We start from the raw sequence: 14,216 nt of genomic DNA on the forward strand, positions 1-14,216 counted from the left end.
TCTCTAGGTTTTTTTTATTCTTGGATTGATTGTTTTGGGGTTCTCAAACAAGCTTAACATCTGGTAATCTGAAAGCAGGAATTGGAAATTAAGTACAATACACCTTGCATTTAGTCAATTAACTATGAAGTCATCAGCTACTTTTAATTAATATTGCATTAAATTCCCAATGAAAAGGGCAAGAGTAAAGAAGTCAAACTTGTTTTTTTTTTTTGGGCTTTTTTTTTTTTTTTTTGCTGTTCCTATTTGTGCAGTTTATATATTGCAGGCAGCAATTTTAGGCCTTACAGTGTGCTAAGCTCCTGCACTGTAAACTATCAAACTATCACATCTCTATTTTAGAGAAATTTCATGCAGAAGAGTATTTAAGTATTACCACTAGGGAACAGGAAATTGCATGGAAATGCATTACCTACATCTAGACTATATTTTGTACATGGATGCTGAATATCAATTCTGTGACAACATTCTCAGGTGGAATGCTATGCTGAAGGCATGAAGTTGAAGATGAAGACATGAAGATGTAGATGGGGACAGAAATGTTCAAATTTATTGTTCTAGAACCTAAATAAATAAATAACATTATAAATGCTGGTATTATGATTGTTAATAAACAATAACAAATGTGACAATGTTCTATTGTTCAGGAAAGGATCATTTTTATTGGGGTTTTCAGGAAACATATTACTCTTAGATAATATAATTTTGCAGTATGACTCATGAGGTTTCCAGGCAATAATCCATAGAGGCAAGGAAGCAATGAAAAGTTATATAATGACAGTGAATGTTGGAAGGAGAATGACCCTTCCTTTTAACACTTTGTAGGTTACACGGTTGAATAACATTGGGATGCCTAACTGCCATAATAAAATACTGCCACTGCATCCCATCTTCATCACCTTTATGAATTCACACTTTGCTGCTTCACTTTACTTATGGCAACCTGAAATTGATGACTGACTGCTACTTAAATGTTTCAACTTACATACAAAGATTCAGGTATGCAATTTTAATTGCATGGGAATAAAATTAATTCAGAACTTCAGATGTTTCGATTTACATATTTATTTCATACAAACTTATTTTTTTCTGAAATTCTAACTATTCTTTCAGTAGCATTAGATCCATATTATATTGTATTCTTATATAAGAATTTATACAAAATACTAACAAAGAGCATTGTTTACTCAGAATTTAAACAAAATATTATAACAGTGTAATGTAATCATAAATGCACTAAATGCAGTAATCACAAATACATACTTTGCACTTTATATTGTATATTCTTTATATAAACTATATGGCACTTATGTTCCAGCACTTCTGATGGTGGGAATGTTTTTCTCTTGAATGGTTAGGTGCTAATTGTATATAACAATGAAAATAATAACAATAAATAAATCTTCTTTTCCTTATTTCTTTTTTTTTTTCTATACCCATCCAAAAATTGCCTCATCCTAAAAGAAAATGATTAAATATCTTGGTTAAGAACTTCTTGTTAAAACAAACAAATGCACTGAGTATTTCTTTTCAGCATATATCAAGTTGAAAAACTTTAATTTATCTATCTGCAAAATCGTAATTTATTAAGAGCCTTCTATGTGTGCAGATATATTTTGCAGAATATACAGTATAACTGCAGAATATTCTGCACATATTGTAGAAAAGCCAATCTTACTTCTTATCCAAACCCATTGCATAGTGTGGTGAGAGTAAAATGAAAAGGAGCTTTTTTTGAATGAAATGCAAAATAATAATGTTTTAAGCCTTAGAAATGAAAGACCATTAAAAAGAAACTCAAGCTGATTTTCCCTTAAATCCCTGGATTATAAAATGAAGGAAAGGAAAACACACTTTGGCTGTCAAGTTTTCACTATACAGTCTACATCACTAAGGTAGATTTCTAACATTTTTATCGAATCTGTTTCCTGACATAATCTGCCTCGAAGGGCCAATAGGTATGGAATAAAATTGATCTTCCCTATGTATCTTGGATTCCCAAAATGGTAATATTTGATACTAACAGAGACTCCTCCCTAACAGTAAAATATAATAGGAGAAATTACCATAAATAAACAAATTTATTCCTTGGGATTTGCACTCAGCAAATATTAATACTATATTCTACAAATTCAAATAATGAAAAACAATTTGACTAAATAGTCTCCTTCTGTTAGCAATCAAAAAAAATGAAATATAGTAAACAATATAATTTCAAATTGTACATGTTTGGAATCTATAGTTTCATGCTAGACATATCCATGTCTTGGGTCTATTATAAAAGATAATAATATCTTTCTAATTAATAAATAATATCTCTTGAGGAAACCATTATGAAAAATTGCATCGACAAAAGTTCCCTTAGTTTATTTGGAATAAAAGTGTATATACCACCTTGGATGAAAAGGCAAACTCATAGTATTTTGTAACAGCTTTAAAAATCACCTACAGTAGCTGTTCAATAACTTAACCTTTTTTACCACACTATCTACTTTCCTAGTGCCACGCATTCCATTGTCATTATTGACTTTATTACTGACATTTATTTGTCTCTGAAATTAGCTTTGACCAATGTAAATACATGTGGTTGGGCAAAAAAAGTGTTTCCAAACCAATTTTTTATTATTGCTACAAAATAAGGGGGTGGGTACAATTATTAAAAAGGAGCACAAAGGACCTAACATGCTATACCAAAAGTGGAGTGAAAATTACAGTGGAAAATAATAAAATGCTAGAAGATATACAGTAAAAGAAATATAAGTTAAAAACTAAAACTATATACAATATACAAAGCAATAATGTAACTGTAAATTACAAAGTATTTCTACAAGTAAATCTAATGAATGGTTTCCATTGGGCCAAAGTGTATAAATGCCATATTTTCATATATTTTAATCTTATTTTGTCATTGAAACAAAACTTGTTTTACTTACTGTGTCAGTAAAAGAAATTTCACTTTGCAAATTCTGATTTATATCTGTACCTGTATAAGAATTTCAGATATAGAATAGATTAGATTTCATTTTATCCTGCCTTGTATTTTTGGTCAATTCAAGACAGTGTACATACTTAACACCCTTGTCAGTGGTGGGTTGCCCCCGGTTCGCACCGGTTCTATAGAACCAGTAGTAAAACCGGCGGGAGGCTCCGCCCACTGATCCTGACATCATCAAAATGCTTCTGTGCATGTGCGTGCAAGCAAAGCGAGCGCACGTGGCCCCGCTGCGAACTAGTAGTAAAGGTAAGTAGAACCCACCCCTGACCCTTGTGTCTTATTTTCCTTCACAAAAACTCTATCAGGTGGATTGGGCTGAAAGAGAAAGATTGGCCCAAAGTAGCCCAACCAGCTTTCATGCGTAAGACTAGAACTCACATATTCCTGGTTTCTAACCCAGCACTTTAGTCACTACAGTGAACAGTACTTTGTTTTATGGGGGAAATGACTTTCATAATCCCCATTAAACAATGTATACTATTAAAATTATATTAGATAAAGATAAGAGAACACATTGCACATCACTTATAAACCTGTTTCTTCAGATTTGTTATTCTGTATCTTACAATCCTATTTGGACTACTCCATTTATTTTCACAATTTATCTGATAAAGAATTCAGATCAATAGGAAACTTATCTCTTTGGTGCAATATTGTGCAAAATCTAGTAATTAAAAAAAGGCATTAGAATCAAGCGCTTTCAGCTAAATAGAGTTTAATAAGTGAGCCACAATTAAAGCTCTGGGAAAAAAGGAGCTACAATTAGCGATGAAGTAACATAATAGTGCCTTTTTAAAAATGCAAATTATAGCCAAAGATAATTGCCAATATATAATTTCTAATGAATGATGACAAATGAGGAGAGGTAGGGAGAATTATTCATATCCATTCTTTCCTCTGAAGATATAAACAGATTTTTGACAAAACAGTTCTTCCTTTCAGCACCAATGTATGACAACATGTTTTAAGTGGAAGTACTGTATGTCCATAAAATCCATTTTTAGTTAAAAGAAATAGAAGTGCATTTAAACAGTATAATTCTTATTGTAAGAAAGCAATGCAGGACAAGGCTGCAAGGGACCCTCCTATTTCAAGAGCTTTGACTCCAACGTAGACTGCATATAGCACCTATATTGTTAGGTAAACAGGATTAGAATCAAGATCAAACTCTAGTAAATATGTTCATCATGCACAAAGTGAATTAAGATGCATTATAAACATTAGTTCACTGGATAACAATTTTTTTCAAAAGGTTTTGCTTCCTGAAAAAGTTTTGGTGATTATGATAGACTCCTCAAACTGAATACAAATATAATTTCAGAATGTCTGTATCATGTAGGAATCTTGAGAAATATGAAATTAATGTTTAATTACTATAAAGTATTTAATCACATAATGTTTCTGACATGCTGTATGTGTTCAACAGGCTAAAAGTATTTTACTGCTGATGCATCTTGCTGCAGCATCCAAAAATAGTCAGCCAACATTGATGGATTCCAATTGCCCTGATACTATTTTTTCCATTGTGGCAATGTCCTAGTGAAAACTTCCACCATGTTTGTCACTGACTGCACCTAGATATTTGGGAAAGAAGTTCAAGTGTGAATGCAGAAAAAATGAATCTTCAGTGACATGTTACACTTCATGGTCTTGAATGCTGTACGTTTATCAACCAGCTGAATGTAGTTTGCTGCTCTATAGTTGCCAAGAAAATTCTCAACAAGATCCTTGAATGCTTTCCAGGCGATTTTCTCTGGCCCCACTAACACATCTTCAAATCACTTATCAATGATGATATATCTAATCTCTAGATCAACAAAAATGTTTTCCTTAATCTTGGCATCAGTTATTCTTGGAAACATCTGCTCAAATACAAAAAGCCTTCACCATCCTTGTTCATCGCTTTCACAAAAATTTTCATCAGTCCCAGTTTTATGTGAAGCACATCTTTGTTGGATCAAGAAGCAGTTCACATGCCACATTTTTCTATAGTGGAACCAAATTCTTTCGGAGCAGCCAAGTTTTTTTAATATAATGTGCCTCTCCTGCCTGACTGTTCCATTCACATATATAACAATAGTACTTGGTATATCTGATATGTCTTCCAAGATATGTCTTTTTAGATTTACATAGATATTCCAGTTGTACTTGGTGTACTGGATGTGCTTCAACAAATTCCATGTTTTCGTATAGGAATAGCAATAGCACTTAGGTTTATATACTGCTTTACAGTGCTTTACAGCCCTCTCTAAGCGGTTTAGAGTCAGCATATTGACTACAACAATCTGGGTCCTATGCTTCTTTCATCTGTGCATCATAGCCAATAAGCTGAAGCCAAATGAAATTTTGAAATTACAGAAGCAGAAGATTTCTATAAAATGGTATGATAGGTTAAATTACAGATCATGATTAACAGCCAAAAATCTATGACATGCACCTGTTGAACAAACAGAAAATTATTTGTAACTCAGAATAGATAGTATCTTATGATACATTTATTTATTTATTTTTATTTTATTTTATTTTATTTCTATACCGCCCTACTCCCGAAGGACTCAGGGCGGTGCACAGCCAAACAATAAAACACATACATACAAAATTTAAAAGTAGAATTAAAATCAAATTAAATAGTTTTGGCCCAGACAAATTAAAACCCCGAACTATTTAAAACCAATTTTAAAATTTGAATATATAAAATACTAAAAGATGGCATAATGTATTAATATTAAATTTCTACCATGTATAATATGGATTGTCAATTCCTTTAAATTTATTTTTATTTCTTTAAAAAAACTGGGTACTTGTACTAGTAAAAATCATCCCAAAGCACTTCATATACAATAAAGAAAATAAAAAAGTGTAATCTGGCTAGCTGGTATTGTTTATCATGCTAATAATTCAAAGAAATATGAAGCATTCCAATTTACCAGCATTCATTTGCAATATTCTGATAAATATTCTGCTCTCACATAGTTTACAAACTTAAATGTTACTCTGAGCAAAGACAAATTGAAGGAGGGAATATGTCAGTATAAATTTAATCAGTTAACACTTAATGGATTGGTAAATCAGTTTCCTAAAACTAATTAAACTATGAAGCTAGAAATTCCAATTAAGTTGGTAAGCTTAATATTGTGTTACTTTGAATTGTGCAACAGCAACACAGCTTTAATCTAATGGAAACTACATCAATAGAATGTCAGTTTTAATCTTTGCTTCATTTTCATATAATGAAATTCTGCATCCAGGCCATCTTTGGATGAAAATTTTTCTAAAATTACATTTTTCTAAGTCAGAATTAGCATACACAATGAATTATCAACAGCATACACAGTGATTATCAATAAATCACACATATGTTGTATAGAATCATCCTTGTTCTAATTTTACAGCTGGAGATTCTTTACTATTATATTTTGTATTAAATACTTATTATTTCATGAGGATGTAGCTTTCCTGTGCATCCTTCATTTAATGTTAAAGAAATGACTATTTATTTATTTAATATGCTTGTACATTATTGCAATTTAAAAATATCTGAGTAGTTTAAAATTGAGGTTAATAAAAGGCTAACAAAATTATAAAAGCCTATTTTAAAAACTGCAAAAATTTACAAAATAAAGTAAAGCATACATTAACGGAGAGTAAAAGCAGCAATTAAAAGTTAAAAATATCACCCCAATATTTACACATTAAAAAGCTTGGGAATTTTTTTAAAAAAATCTGCCTTTATCAAATAAGCAAGGCAATGGCAGTTGACAACAGAAATCTTTTCTGTCAACTCTGTGATCAAGGCTTTTCGATTTTAAATCTCAGGCATTCTAGCTGGAAAAGTGCATTTGGAATGGGCAAATCCCCAGGCAGCTGATTTTGAATCTAACATCAAGGACCAGGCCAGGAACAACTCTGCAAGCCAACTGCTCTACACTGATTCTCTTTGTTTCTCCCTCTAATCCCTTGCCAGTTGAAAGCATGGAAAGTACAGCCAAAATATTGCCTTTCTGGGGAGAGAATTCCAAAGCTGAAAAGCTACAACTGAACAACCTTCCTGCTAGTTACCCACTCTATCCACATAACAATGAGGGAGAGCAGTTAAAGTAGGCCATTTGAGATGGCTTTAGGATATAGGGATATACAGGAAGCAGCATTCTTTCAGATATTACAGTTCCCAGCCATGAAGGGCTTTATTGCTCAAATACATTAAATTAGGACTGGAAATGAACAACATATCAGGGAAGATCATTAAAAATGTATTTATATCACTCACTTCTTATCAACACTCTTGTCCTCATACTTAGGAATTATAACAACAGGAATTCTAAACCATCATCTATGTGTTATAGTAAACTAAATAAGAAGCTAGTTAAACGTCCCTGTCCTACCTTGTATGGTCAAAGATTGCTGAGAATTCTTTGCAGCATCTACTTGGATAACAAATAATTAGATGTTAATGCCATTAATGTGGGAACAATTCAATTATCTTGGCCGATTGTGGGAACAAAAACTAAACAAAATTAATTCTTATCAGTACTTGAGAATCCTAGAGCTGTTGGCTTGATTGGAAAATTGGGAAACCTCCTTGAAGTAGAAAATGGCAAATAACTTATTTTATTATTATTAATTATTATTAAATGTACAGTATATGCTGCCCAGCTCCCAGCCATTGTGGGCAGTTATGCTGCAAGAAATACAATTAGCAGAACAAATCAATGAAGAAACCACCAAATCAAATTATTTATTTTGAAATGCATCTCATTCATCCTTAAGGCATGGAATAATGAATGCCAGTTATGAATTTAAAAAAAAAACAGTTTAAGAGAACACTTAACTGCCACATGTCAAATCACACAAGAGTTATACTACTTCTAACCAAGGAAGATTTGCATAAATATGCAAGAATAAATTGTCTATCCCCTTGTTAATCAGGCAAAAAAATCTTGTCAGAATTAACTCTATTCAGAATTGCTCCTCCACATAATGAAAAAAAAAGGTGAGAGAAAAATTAGTGATGAGTCAATGCTCCATCCATCTCACTGCAGTAAAATGATTAAAGTATTGGGCTTGAACCTGAGAAACCCAGATACATAACTATTCTTAGCAACTGAAGTTCCAAGATACGATTTTGGGCCAGTGATTATTTCCTAGCCCCACAATTTCCCAAAAGTTGTGGGGGGGGGGAAATGAAGGAGAGAGCTCCACATACATCACTTTCAGCTTCAGAGAAAAGGCAGATTATCAGTTAAACAAATAAAATAGACATTTATTCTCTGAAGGGATAATTTCTAGGGAGAAGATTGCTCTGATGGCTTCCTGAGCAACTAGAACAGGTGTTCTAGATTGCATGGGAAACCTACTTGAAAAAAGAAATCCATAGGATTCTGTATCAAGTGCTCTGTAGCATTGTGATGTTTTTATTGGGAAGCCATAATGGAATAATTCAGATTAATACACAACCAATCTAAATTTCTCTATAGATTGGCTTCCACTCAAATAAATGAACGTTAATTTGACCTGTTCACTTTTATGTGCACTAAAACATTATCACATTAAAAAAAATCAAGGCTTGTTTCTACTGTTTCAGAATGCAGGATACAGAATTGTGCTAATAAAGCTTCCTTCAAGACAAATGCAAATGCTTATAACGTAATGGATTGCTTTTCTAAAGGTAAAGGTTCCCCCGCACATGCGTGCTAGTCATTTCTGACTCTAGGGGTGGTGCTCATCTCCATTTCTAAGCCAAAGAGCCAGTGCTGTCCAAAGATGTCTCCATGGTCATGTGGCCGGCAAGAAGCTGAAGGCGCACGGAGCGCTGTTACCTTCCCACCAAAGTGGTCCCTATTTTTCTACTTGCATTTTTTACGTGCTTTTGAACTGCTGGGTTGGCAGAAACTGGGACAAGTAACAGGAGCTCACTCCGTTATGCGGCACTAGGGATTTGAACCGCTGAATTGCCAACTTTCTGATCAACAAGCTCAGCATCTTAGCCGCTGAGCCACCGCGTCCTCACTGCTTTCTTACAGGTTGTTTTTTAAAAAACTGTCTTCTTACAGGTTGTTTTTTACTTCTCAGCCTCACATACCCATTCCTCCACCTCAGTTTGGGATTCCCGAGTCTTCCATGCTTAGCCTTTGAGCCCAGATAAGATAAGCCAGTTGCTTTCACCTCCTGAGGTTACTTTCTTTACAAATATGAATGTTAGAAAACCCTGATAATGAAAAAATGAAATTCAAGAGCAGATTCAACCAGTTTGTACAATAGCAGATTGATGGCTATCTATTGAGTATGCTTTAATTTAGATTCCTGCAAAGATTCAAGTCATTACCAGTACATAATTTCAGAAGCTTTAAGTGTACTGTAATTAACATTAGATAGACTGGACAACAGCTTTTCGGCCTAAAGGAGGAAAAAGGAGATTTTGTTTTCAGTTTGTAAGATAAAAATTAATTTGAAAGTCCTTTTTAACAAATGCATTTTGTAAAAATTATGCTCAATTATCCGCAACTTCTCCTTGTGAAAGGAGTTCACTTGTTACTTACCTTCAACTGAAAAATGAAAATTAGACACCAATCTATTCCTAAAGTATCCATTTTCTTCTATCATTTTAGAAATTACTTCAAATACTTCAAGCCACACTGCAGACTAGGGGGAAAAAAGTTATGTGAGAAACATACAGAACCATACTGCTTCATGTATCAAGAATTTTCTCTCTCTCATTTTCCCTACTCCAGTTCTAAATCATTTCCTATGAACCACCATCTCTGAATCCCTTTTGGCCAGCCTTAGGGCAATTCAAAGAAATATGTATACTTGGCAAAGAAACCTAAAGTATGTCTATGCTTATCTCAAAAAGTTTGTTTCCCTCATAAGGATTTTTTTTAATGCAATTTGGGTCTGTGTTAACAATATAACTCAAAAATCATTCCTCAGCATTTTAATAGTAATATGCTAACTTTAATATGCTAGCTAGCAATGACATCAAATACTATTTAATTCACATGCGTTTTAAGCCAGGATGATGACATGTTCAAAGCCACCACTGTTTGTATGGGGTATGAATTGTATCACCATCAAGGAAAATAAATGAACTCTATGAGAATCTAGCTATAGTTTTGATAACGAAGGTATTGTCCTGCTTATTCTTTGATCCCACATAAGCTTTTAAAACATTCTGTTAAAGTTAATAATTGTTCTTATTTCAAAATAAGTATTTCTGACATTTGACTATATGAAATTTGAGTTAATTTGTTTATAATAAAACAAATAAAAATGTTTGTGCACTTTATTAAACTTTTCTGAAAACCTAGAAAAACAGTTACGATGCAAAATGATATATGTCTTCCTACTATTAAAGTTTAGGTAGAGAGAAGTTATTGTTTAACTATGTTAAACTTAGTCAGGACTTGCTCCACAATTTATGTGTATAACCTGCCTCCAAATGTTTGGAAAGTATGCCTCATATTATAAAAATGAGGCTGGGGGATACATGTAGACCTGTAACTTCAGATTCCCCTAGATTGGAGGAAGGAATTTAACTCTGAAATCAGCACTTCCATCTTCAGTAGGCAGCATTTTACATTTGTCACAACTAAATTGTCATTATTCCTTTAACATGTTATTTGAATACTGAAGCAGCATACAATGAACAAATATGATTTGTTCAGAAAACCATTTTCAACCACAACTGAGACCCAGTGTACTAGCCAAAGCATTTTTCAGTGTATTATTATTGCTATTATTCTGATGTTCTACCTTTTTCTTTTGTTCCCTGATCGTTTCATTAGCGTTTTCTTTGGACGTGGAGAATTCATACTCATCAGCTCCACTCTCTTCAAAGCCACCTATTAAAGTAATTTAATTGTATTTATTTTGTGATTCAATTTAAGCTACTGTGATCGTGTGGGTGTAAAATATATGTTTTCTTGTTTCATTATAACTGAGGTGTATGTTTAGGTGTTGATCTTAACAAACTATTTTGAAAAATCAATGCTTCATATCATTTGAAAGCAGAATTATAGGCCTTCCAGAGGATATAATGTTTTCGTATATCACTCATCTTTTCCTTCATATAGCAGCTGAAACTAAAAGGAAGATGAAAAACAAAATGAGGTAAAATGGAGGGAGGGATTCACTATGCTGTCTGTTGCTAAGACAGTAACCTTTTGACTTTCTAGAGCAAATCAGTTCTTAAAAGCTCATTTGTATTTTTAGATATGCTAAAATTGTTCTTTATGTCTGCATCCTAGATTATAACTAGTGATCGACATGAAAGCTTATATAATGTTAGGTTGTACATTTTTGTTATTTAGTGTATTAGAAGTTAATTTGGAAAGCAGAAAGTAGAAACTTATTCAGTTTTTAAATTATGAATATTTTTTACTTTCATGAAGCATTGTTTCATGAACATTGTATTACATTCTGAATAAGTAATTTATGTATTTCCTCCTTCAATCATCCAAAGCTCATAACTAACAGTAATTGACATCATTTTTAAAATAAATTTTGAATATGTAAGGTTATGGTATGTGTTTGGCTGGATTTTAGAACTTCTAGGGTATTAATAATATTGATATTGTTTCTCTTGCTAGTTGTATTGTTATCTGTCATTTGTAGCCTGAGCCTACTAGATGTATAAGCTTTACCTATCAAAATTAAAGTTCAACATATCTGGAAAATGCTAGGTGAGAATGTCTATTGTACATAAGACAGAAGTTCATCTGATATCATCTGACTTTCTTTATGGATTGTCCTTTTTAAGCTGGCACATATCCTTATAAATCTTTCTAGAAAAAGAATATTTGGAAAAAAATGGAAAAATGAGATAATTTCATGAATAATTTTGTTTAAATTATTATTTTTCTTTTCCAAAGTAGCTACTTTTCTTGTAGGCTTAAAGAAAACCAGCATTTCTTTATTTTTTTTTACCAGTGCTCTCAACTTATTTTTTTTAAAAAAATGAGGGAAAAATAGCTATTGCATACGGAGGGAAGGAATAATAGTTGTTAAAAGAAATAAAAATCTGCTGGGTATTAAACTAGGAATTTTCTGTTTTAAAAAGTGTTTTAACCATAATGTTATATTGACATTCCTAATAAAGCTATTTTAGAAAATATTAGAGATAGCCAGGGCCATTTTTTTAAAAAAAGAATTTTTACTTTAGAGCTGGTTGTTGTGCTGCATGGGGATGCATTTTGCTATGTTATGTTTATGCATATAAATTCAATTTAACCTCGTGGGTATATAGACATAAACACAGATATATATCTATGAAATATATGAGTTTAGTAAAGCTCACTCACAGGAAGGAAAACTGCTGGCAATTGCTTTATTGGAGCTGTGAGGGAAAAGCAAGAGGGGAATTGTGCAGTTGTAAGACACAGTAACCTGCAGTCTGGACTGAATTATTATACAAACTGTTGCCAAAGTATCTCAATCTGGACAGGATTTTCTTAAACCAGTTTAGAGTCAGATTGGCAGGAGAACAGGACAAGAGCCATTTGAGGGTGTGAAGAAGATATGCCCTTCGTGACAAAGTAGGCCATTTTTTCTATGTCAGAATTTCTCAACCTTAACAACTTTAAGAAGTGACTGGGGAATTCTGGGAGTTGAAGACCAGACATCTTAAACTTGCCAAAATTGAGAAACACTTATCGCAGCTTCAGTAGCAACCAAGAAGGAGGAGAAAAATCCACTTGCTAATAAAAAATTCATAGTGAACCTATCCTTGTTCACCACGTATGTAACATTACCGGATTGAACACTCAGACATACTGTAGGTAGACATATAAATGACCCCACAAAAAAGGTGCCAGGCTTTGAATTACCATGTCAGCAATGGACAATCCTGAATAGGATTTACACCACACATGACATCTGCCGGGACACTCTGTATAAATGGGGCATAGTATCCTCCCCTCAGTGTGATTGCTGGGTTCCATGTCAAACTGTAGACCACATCGTGACCGGCTGTAAACTGAGAGCATATACCAATCCAGTGTCTGATTTTTTAAAAAATATAAACAGTGGTTAGATGGCCTAGACTGTGGTTTTTGAACATAGATCTTTTTAACATTTATATTTTATTGTTTTAATAATCTAGGTGAGATGTTAATACATACTGCTGCTCCATGTATGATATGAGATATGCTAAATAAATAAATAAATAAATAACTGGGTTGGCTGGCCACCATGAGATTGACCCGTTTGAGGGAAAATACGTGTATTTTAAATTAATGGTTCTTATTCACAGAAAGAACAGGGTATTTAAGCTTTAATCTGTCAGTCCTCCACTGTATTGGCTTCTGCTGCCTAAGAGCCATTTGCATCTGGAAAGCAGCAGTTTGGGGAAATGTGTTATATCATATAAATGCTGGGTTGTGCTGATAACCTATGCATTTCTGAGTACCAGAGGTTGTAGAATTTGCTGCCCCCCTTTTGCTTCCCCGGCTTTTCTTCCTTGAAGGGGCTATTTTAGAAGCTTCTCGGCCTGGGGGCTTGGCCATACTGATGTTCCAGCCTTCACTCTGTGGTTGTCGACGTCCAGTTTGGCTTCCTCGGACTTGCACCATCCCAGGTCCCAAGCTTGGGTGCCTCCTTTGTCTCTGAGGGGCGACACCCACTAGACCTGTTTTGTCCAAAGTGGCAGAAGAAGCTTTGTCAGAAAGGCAGGAATGGAGGTCCTCCTGGGCTGCTTTTTTAGGAGGACTTTTGCCACCAGAACGAATCTTCGTGCCACAGGGGTGTTTCCCAAAACGGGTGACATAAACAACTGGGAAATGCTGCCGGCCAAAGCGAGGCCCAGAATTGGGCTTCATACTGATACGAGACTAGCAAGCTCTGAGGCGCATCCTCCCACCTGATCACTCACAAGATCAACCAGGAGAGTCTGGACTGAACTAATAAACCAGAAGGGGGGGGGGAGAGGCTCAGGGCGAGCCCATGAAGGCAGCAGGGAGAGCAAAAGTTGTAGTGCCTGCAGCATGAAACGAGAGGAGAAATAATACGCTTGTTCAATAACAGGAAGCCTGAATGACTCATACTGCAGTAGCAATGAGTAAGCAACTTACAGTATCTGAAAGAATGAGAGGGAGAGCATTTTAACATCCACAATTTTTAGCTGACATTTAGAATATCGTCCAGGAGTCAGGGTTTCAAACAGAAGAAATCTGAATAATATTTTTTTAAAAAAGGCTATATGCTAGTCCAAAATGGAACAAGGTAGGTT

The 14,216-nt window shown here is 34.0% G+C and overlaps 1 protein-coding gene across 1 annotated transcript; it reads right to left on the reverse strand.

The window, feature by feature from the left end:
• Nucleotides 1-1,430: 1,430 nt before the first annotated feature.
• Nucleotides 1,431-13,806, reverse strand: CUNH5orf47 (chromosome unknown C5orf47 homolog). Its single transcript, XM_070933959.1, has 6 exons — nt 13,398-13,806; nt 10,745-10,833; nt 9,532-9,634; nt 7,378-7,416; nt 2,934-2,983; nt 1,431-1,457 (listed from the first exon to the last, which is right to left on the reverse strand). Exons 1-6 carry the CDS (start codon nt 13,804-13,806, stop codon nt 1,431-1,433), a joined length of 717 nt encoding a protein of 238 aa, XP_070790060.1.
• Between the last annotated feature and the right edge of the window lie 410 nt (nt 13,807-14,216).

This window comes from Pituophis catenifer, unplaced genomic scaffold, assembly GCF_029215685.1.
Source record: "Pituophis catenifer annectens isolate HBS135680 unplaced genomic scaffold, rPitCat1.0.hap2 SCAF_2, whole genome shotgun sequence".
In the NCBI taxonomy this organism is placed as follows: domain Eukaryota; kingdom Metazoa; phylum Chordata; class Lepidosauria; order Squamata; family Colubridae; genus Pituophis; species Pituophis catenifer.